The following is an 8,240-nucleotide window of genomic DNA, read 5'->3' as shown; positions in this document are numbered from 1 at the left end:
ATAATTATGCAAACATAGTGTGTTCATACTGTTTCAGCAAACTTAGCACCCCTCTCTGTTGCTCGAGTAAATTATTTAGCCTATGTGCCTTTAATCATTCTTTTAGAAAAAAATTGTTGATGATTAATTGGTTCACTTTGACGCAAGTGATCTCAGTTGTAATCGTTTTACCTGAATCAGAGTGTTTAAGCAACAAAACCTATGGATATTTTCTTAAGTATTTTTAAATTTCTAAATAGCCGAGAAATGATAAGATCGAATCTAAAATTTTCATCTTGATACAATGAAGCTATGTTATCTTTGATTAATACCATTAAATACAAATTAAGGGCACATCTGCAAAATATAATGTGTTAAACAATTGATAATAATCATCGTAACAAATATAATGTCAGTATGAACTTCGTGAATCAAAAATGTCGAAACACCGGAATGTTACCGAGAGAGACCTGATGACCTAATTGACGGTGTTATCTTTGTAAAAAAAAAAGTTAATGTTTGCAAGATGGCCGAGCTGCATGATATCTATATACCAAAGCAAAGGGTCTGTAATACATTTATCTTTTTTTGTAATTTGTGTTATTATTTCATATAATGACAAAATGTCATTATTTGTAATTGGATCTATATTGCATTGTCAACTGAACAGCTTTTTACATGTATCTATCAATCCTCTTGATAATATTTTCAAGCTAATTGATCCAGGTCTCTCAGAGATTGAAGGTTTTTTAAAAATGTGCCGTCATGATTTCACAATGTTATAGGTATTCACAAGTAATTTAAAGTCGGCAAAATATTTAGGTCAAAAACAAGGTTTCCAAATTTTTTTCATGTTTTAAATAGAGAAGCAATGACTCGGAGAAAATTCAACATCAGACGGAAAGTGAAATGTGGATGCCGAGGTTTGAAACACAGTTACCATCTGAAATTGAAGATTCCAGTGATTCCATGATTTCAGTTGTCTATCAAGAGCCAGAAAACGAAAATGAATCGAATATACGTAGTCTTATTACTGCGTGTGACTTACCTCCTTACCTTGAAGAAAAACTGAAGGCTTTGCAAACATTTGACCAAACATTAAACATTTTTGTGTCGGAAACGGGAAAAATTTCATTAAAATATGACAAAAGCAAGACCAGTGTATCTTTTCAGAATATGTGTCGTTTGATTTTCGAAATTCCTCGAACTAATTTCACTACTCAAGTAAAGAAAGAAACTTTTGAGAAATTGGCAAGAAAACAAACGGATTCAAAAGGTTGTCTAATTCGATATCGAAGGCACAATCTGAAGGGACCATACTACGTACAGTGTTGGATTCACAAATGCCTCATCATAATATTGGCGTATGGGGATAAATCAAACACCAATTGTGAGGCTCTTTTGACATGGATAAAGTCTAAGGGGCAACATGAAACAGCGGAAGGTGATCATTTTATTACAGCTTTTAATTGTCATTTATACCAATTATTTGGTTTTTATCATCATGGTTAAAATATTTTTAGACTGTAAAATTTTTCAAAAAGTATACCTGATTTTATAGTGGAGTTAATAGAAAACATGGAACACATAAATATACAAACATACCAAGGTACCTGTTCCCTATTCCATGGATCATGTTTACATACTTTTTTCATTGCATTTTAGACAATAACAAACTGTCATTTTTGAATTTTGATAACATTTGTACAGTTATTAAATACTTAAGTTTATAAAATAATTCCTTTCAGAAGTGTCACCTGACGGAACTGAGCCAACGGACTCGAAAAGTAAAAATTACAAAACAGTTTTTTATGTTGAATCGAACGAAGAGGAGGTAAAAGAGATTCCTAGACATGTGTATAAAAAATGGAGGCCCGACACATTCAAAGTGTATGTGTTCCACTGAAAGAGTCAGAGACAAACTTTATTGCTCAGTTTGTTCAATACTTTTCAAAAAAGGCAAAAAAGATTGGAAGGAAAAGGAAAACTTTTGTTGAAATGTGCGTTTCTGGGGATTCGGAAGAGGACACGGTATTTTGTAAAGCAAGGACTACATTAGAAGCGGCTATTGACCCAAAAATGTTCAAGTGTTTTAAACTGTCAGGGTTTGGTCTTGACGAATATTGCCATGGTATGATTTTTTTGACTATTCATATAATAATAAAACTATTAAAGTACTAGTTATCCTGGTACCATTTCTTTTCATTCTGAAAACACGTATATTGCAGATAAACATTTTTTTCGAGTAAAACATTGTTTTTATTTGAATAAAACTGTCTTGATATTAATCTTAAAGAACCCCATCTCACAATCTTGCTTTATAAAAAAAAAAATATATGTTTAATTAATTCATCAGTATTTTTTCTGCTGAAAACAAGTAATAATTATAGTTCCATGGTTAAAACACAATTTTTACTAAGGGGTTTAAAATGTAATCCTGGTTAACTTCTATTGTAAACCTTTCCGAAAATCAAATTATCACTAAATTATATTAATATTAAATTTTTAACCTTTCACTTTTTTTTTAGATTTGCACAATGGTAGACATTCTCTGTATTACGGTATATAGTAGTTTTATGGAGTATTGAATAACGGGCAATGATATTTAATCAAACATGCAGTTTCAAAATATCAAATAATTTTTTTTTTTAAATCAATATTATTAAACCATCCACCATCTTTCTGTGAATCTGATATATGTTGCTATAATGTACCTTTGTTAGCTTATCATACGCGTATGTTACTAATAAAATGTAACTCCTTTTAAAGTAACGCCATTTTAAAAATATATAATAAATTAAATTCAATAAAAAAAAAATATTTCAATTTTTCCACGAGAAATGAATTGAGTTTTATTGCGTAGATAATACGCTAAAGATGTGCAAAAGAATAAAAATATGTATGTCCTAATATAATTATACAAATTTTATGCTTTCTATATTTAATTATTAATAATATAGCTTATATACACCCGAGGCTTAAAGAAAAACACTTTTAGTATTTTTTAATTTATATGAATTTTTATTTGTTTTCTTTCTCAGACACAGTGTCACCAATTGAAGTCGAATTAGATACAGATTCCATAGACAAGGTTGCCGAAAAGGTAAGACGGTATCATATTCTGACTTAAAAATCAATGATTAAATAACCAATAATTCATTCTTTTGCGTCTTTTTCAATAATAAAGTTCATTCATTAAGATAAACCAGATTCATATTCACTTAGGTTGATGTTCTGGTTAACTCTACCAACACGAACCTAGATTTGACTCAAGGATTCGTAGAGAGGCAAATTATTGAACTTGGCGGAAAAACTATTCAAGAGCAATGCAATAAAGAAAAGAAGAAAGACACATTTACTTATGGAGAAGTTTGCAAAACATCTGCGGGTTATCTACATTGTAGAAAGATATACCATGTAGCCCTGTATAAACAATGGATTTCTGTGTGTAAATTTTCATTGGAGGTACGGATTTTATAATTTGTTTTCTTTTCACGCGTAATCGAACAGGTAATTTTGTGGTAAACTTCTGATATCTTCGTGTTTTGTTTTTTTTTTAGATCTTAGCTGCATCAGTTGTACAGTGTTTAGATGAAATGGAGAAGGATGGTTTCAAAAGCATTGCTTTTCCTGCACTTGGAACTGGCAAATTGGGATATCCCTACTACCCGGTGGCCCAAACCATGTGTAATGTGATACATGCATATGGGAAGAAAAATCCATGCACCAAGATTGAGAGGGTCCACTTTTTTCTATACGACAAAGAGGAATTATGTAAAAGTGTTAGAAAAAATATATATAGACGTCTAACAGTATCTCCTTGTTATCCTGTTATTTTTGTTTGTTTCTAATGTTTTTAAGCTTTCTAATTAATAAGACACAATCCATAGATTAGTTTAATAACAAATTCATTTGTCTTTTCACCATGATAAGTGAATTGCGAGCCATAGGTAAGACTCTTAAATACGAGAAGTTTTTTTTCTCCTTTTTTAGGGGGGGTGGGTGGGTAACATCTTCTATTATATAACTTATATAAACACTTAAAATTATACATGTCGATTTTAGCTTATTTATACATTAAACATGCATTTGTAGAAAAGTTAACTATATAAATTTGATCGCGGTTAATTGATTTGAAACAAAACTGACTGGATATTTTTTCAATTTAAAGTTATGAAGATATCTTAAGGGGTTTTTCTGTTAGTGTAAATTACTGCTGTTTAGATGATGTGCATACAATTATATTTTGAAACTTCCCACCCACCCCCCTCTGGTTCCTCCCAAAATACACAAATCAACTCGTTATTCATGCTGACGATGATCTTTGATCTTATGATGTTTTTTTGTTTAACATTGACTTTATGAATTTGTTTCAGTCTTTCCAGCGTGCTATACAATTTCACAACGCCTCTCTACAATTAGATACAGGTGTATCTTTCTTTTATTTTCTCCTTTTTTTTCAAGCTCTTTTTTAATTTTTAAAATTTCATTTAATTCAGCTTTTCAAAATAATGAAATAAGGAATGTTGTACTTTCAAAGAGGACTTCATTGATCGACATTACAAGCAGCTTTGGTTGCCAAAGGAAAATCTGACCGTACAGATTTGGCCAGGTCTTGTTCCATTTTGCACATCCGGAAGAAACCATGCGGAGGCGTATTTTCTCTTCATTAATAAGGTCATAAATGGTAAAGTGTTTTGATATGAAACTTAATCTATGTTTGACTTTTTAATTTGTACCATACATTTTGTCATTTATACTGTATACATAATGTATATATTCATGTTCACATTATCCCTGGTGTAATCTTTTTAAACTCGTTTGTAATTGTTTAAATACTATAACAGAAGTATGGATATCATCACTTTTGATTTGGATATAATTTATTGCAATAAATTGTTACAAAGGGATTGGGCACAAGTTATTAAAAGTATATATTATCGAATTTGTTGCCAAACATGTACATTGTAGGGAGAGGGCAGATAAAGGTAGTACATGCGAAACATCCGTGAAATTAATTATTTGAAATATTTTCTCAACTTTACAAAATACTGGATTAATATAGTGTAAAATAAAACGTTATTCCAACATCTTAAGAAAGTAATATTAATCATACCCATAAATTACCCTTGGCAGAAAAAGTGGGATTCAGCGTATTTTGATAATTTTAAATGTTATATTTGAATGCTGTTCTTTTGATTTTTGTTCAATTTAGTCTTCTTTCATTTAAAAATGTGTAACTTGTTCAAATTATAGTAAAGACCTGAAATTGGGACACACTTATCACCAGTGTTCCAACTTTATGCCCATCAAATTTCAACGTCATATCAAAAAGTAAAAAGTCAAATATAATGTCGTCATTTCGGATTTTTATTAATTTTCACTCCCGTCAAATAAATGTAAACCTAAATTGATTTTAAACCGACAGTCAAATTTTTATCATGTGAATATATTTTAATTATGGGATCAGGAAAATCATACTACTGAATTATATCAAGATTTGAACGAAACAGTTTTCCTTAACACACTGTTAAGTCATAAAAGATTATTTTCAAGTGCTATTTTTACGTTAAAGTACATAATGAAATCACCCTACGATACCAGTAGGAATTTATTTCAGTGGCTGTAAGTAACATAAATGTATCCTGTTTCAATATCAGTACAAACGTTTAAAATGTCTTAAAAGTTACTTATACGCATAGCGAATTCTAACAATGACTATGTCTTTCCACACCTCACTAAAAAGAGATTCAAATGATAGGTTTAAGGCGATGTGGGCAATTATTGTCAGGTCAGACTTTTTCGAATACATATTAATTAATCACATTTTTAGCTTAATATGCGGTGGAAAACCTCATAAAATAGATATTTTTTTTTATTTCGTGGCGTCATAATTAAACATTATGTAGTTTCAGGCGGATAATTGGCGTAGAATGAAATAGTGACAAGATCATTTAATTGAAAAGTGTATGGTTATAAATGTGAAGGATTCAATGGTGTTTCATTTTTTCATAAACTGACAAAAGAATATTAGAAAATGAAATGCTTGTTAATTAATTAATCTTTAATGAACTGTTTGTCGTGCCTAAAGTTGATGACGTTTTGTAGTAAATACGTTGTGCTGTTCACAAATATAATTTTTACAGAAAAGATTGAGGTTTAACAAAAGACATGATAAATCATGTGATAAGAAGAATATCTCATGATTTGCGATGTTATATGATTTATATCAAACTCGTTGTGTGTTTTCTAAAAAAAAAACACACAACTCGTGGGATACAAATTATATATCATCGCAAATAATGAAAGATCCTATATAGATTTCATTCCAAATAGCAAATTAACAAAATTTTAGGATAATTGTACCATAGAAAAAATTTAAGCTTACCTGTTTTGTACTCCTTTAGTTGCTATCCCCTTTAGAGGGCTCGATGGCCATCCTTATCCTATTTTAATCTCATTGAAAAGAAGAGCTTTGTATAATAATATGGGAAAATGTTCAAATGCTTAAGATAAAGCGTATTGAATTTCTTTACTATATGATAGTTTATAACTAAAAAGATCATATTTTTAAAAAAAAAATAAGGTAAATGTAGATCTAATGGTTACAATAAGGACTATCCGGCCTCCTGAAAATCATTTCAGAAAAATGAAATTGCTCTTTCGAACCGATGTCACGACCAAAATATATGAGCAACATCATAATATTTACCTTTATGAATGATTTTTTTGCGGAGATTTCATTTCTTTAAAACTTTTAAGGGTGAATATTTTCAGTTTCCGATCGTAGACGCTTGAATGATTATGGTGGCTTTGTTATGACTTTTCGAGATTGGCAAGACAGTATGAAAGCTATAAAAGATCTAGTATTAACGCATAGATTGTCATCAGTGGTAGTAGACATCAAAGGCAAGTATAGAACAATTCTACTGATAAAAATCAAATGTAGCAGCACTTCGTCATCAACTATTGACAAATGCATTTTACTTTTGCCAGATGTACATGTACAATGTCATGAATCATGCCCGTATGAAAAAGACATACTTCAATGCTTTGAGACGATACCTTGGGTTGAACTACTGAAAATTGTGGTGTCTGAAGACATGTTTCATGTAATAAATCCAACAAATTCAGGTATCTAAACTAAGTTATGTCTTTAAAACTCACCTAAAGTGATTTATTATTAAAAGTATGTCGTCCTCTTGAAATCTCTTATCTTCTTTGCATCAACTTTGTTTATTTCATAAACTACTATTTGTTATTTCTTTCCTGTCTTTTTATCATATTATAGGAAAACTTAAATAATTAAGACTACATACTAATAACGTTAATGTTTCAGAGAGATTTGTCCACAATGTATCGCACATAGATGTTTATGTGTGGGGAAATCGCTGCAGAGAAGTCAGAGAAGAACTGTTAAACCCCTAGTAAAATCATTTAAACCAGTAAAGTTACAGTGTGGGAATAAAATATAACTTCATCTTTCCGTATCTTAATAAAGGTTTCTGATCACTTATTTTTTGTACTTTTTAGTAATTTTTTAAAGAATATAGTAGTATTTACAGTGATTATAATGGTATATACATCCTATGAGTAAAAGTGTATTTTGTACTCATCTTGAAAAACATAATGATAGATATTGGAATAACTGAAAATTATCAAATGAAATTAAATAAAATGACCATTAAAACGTTTGAATTAAATAACAATTCATAGGTCAGATAGTCCAGTTTGTACAAATTGTACAAATCTTTATTTGAGACATTTTTAAGAGAGTTGGATGGTCGTGACTTTTTACGCTATATGTAATCTCTTGACAATTTGATGTACATGTTTAAAAATAAAGGAAAACACAAAAATAGATAAAAAACGTTTATAACTAATAATACAGTTGAACTTCGATATCTCGAACACTGATATCGATATCTCGAATAAAATGGATAGGTCAAGTAATTTGTAAGTCCTAACCTCTTATTTTTTAAAGTATTTTACCTTTGATGTTTCGAATACTCGCATATCTCGAAGTTTTTAAACAGTCTTATTTAGTTCGGATAATAAGGTTTGACTGTTGTTTACAAATAAACTATTCATAATCCCTTATCCTTAAGTAGATTTTGTGGGTAATTTGATGACCATTTCTATTTTTTTTTTAGATTTTAAAATGTTCGTAAAAATGTTTATTTCAAGGCACAATATGATCTCGAAGAATGTCACAGTAATTAATTCGCTGGTCATAGTCGCCCAACTACGAAAAAGTATAA

General features: G+C 30.0%; 1 protein-coding gene across 1 annotated transcript; it reads left to right on the top strand.

Annotated features, from left to right (window-relative positions):
• The first annotated feature begins 481 nt into the window (after window positions 1–481).
• On the top strand, window positions 482–7,626 carry LOC105326219 (O-acetyl-ADP-ribose deacetylase). Its single transcript, XM_066079294.1, has 10 exons — window positions 482–544; window positions 844–1,423; window positions 1,728–2,110; window positions 3,021–3,082; window positions 3,205–3,444; window positions 3,540–4,407; window positions 4,520–4,666; window positions 6,757–6,888; window positions 6,976–7,113; window positions 7,319–7,626. Exons 3-6 carry the CDS (start codon window positions 1,846–1,848, stop codon window positions 3,828–3,830), a joined length of 858 nt encoding a protein of 285 aa, XP_065935366.1. The 5' UTR covers window positions 482–544; window positions 844–1,423; window positions 1,728–1,845; the 3' UTR covers window positions 3,831–4,407; window positions 4,520–4,666; window positions 6,757–6,888; window positions 6,976–7,113; window positions 7,319–7,626.
• Window positions 7,627–8,240: the final 614 nt, after the last annotated feature.

The sequence above is a fragment of the Magallana gigas genome, chromosome 3, assembly GCF_963853765.1.
Source record: "Magallana gigas chromosome 3, xbMagGiga1.1, whole genome shotgun sequence".
NCBI lineage: Eukaryota > Metazoa > Mollusca > Bivalvia > Ostreida > Ostreidae > Magallana > Magallana gigas.
Note: the sequence above shows the minus strand (reverse complement) of the source record. Positions and strands in the feature narration are given on the sequence as shown.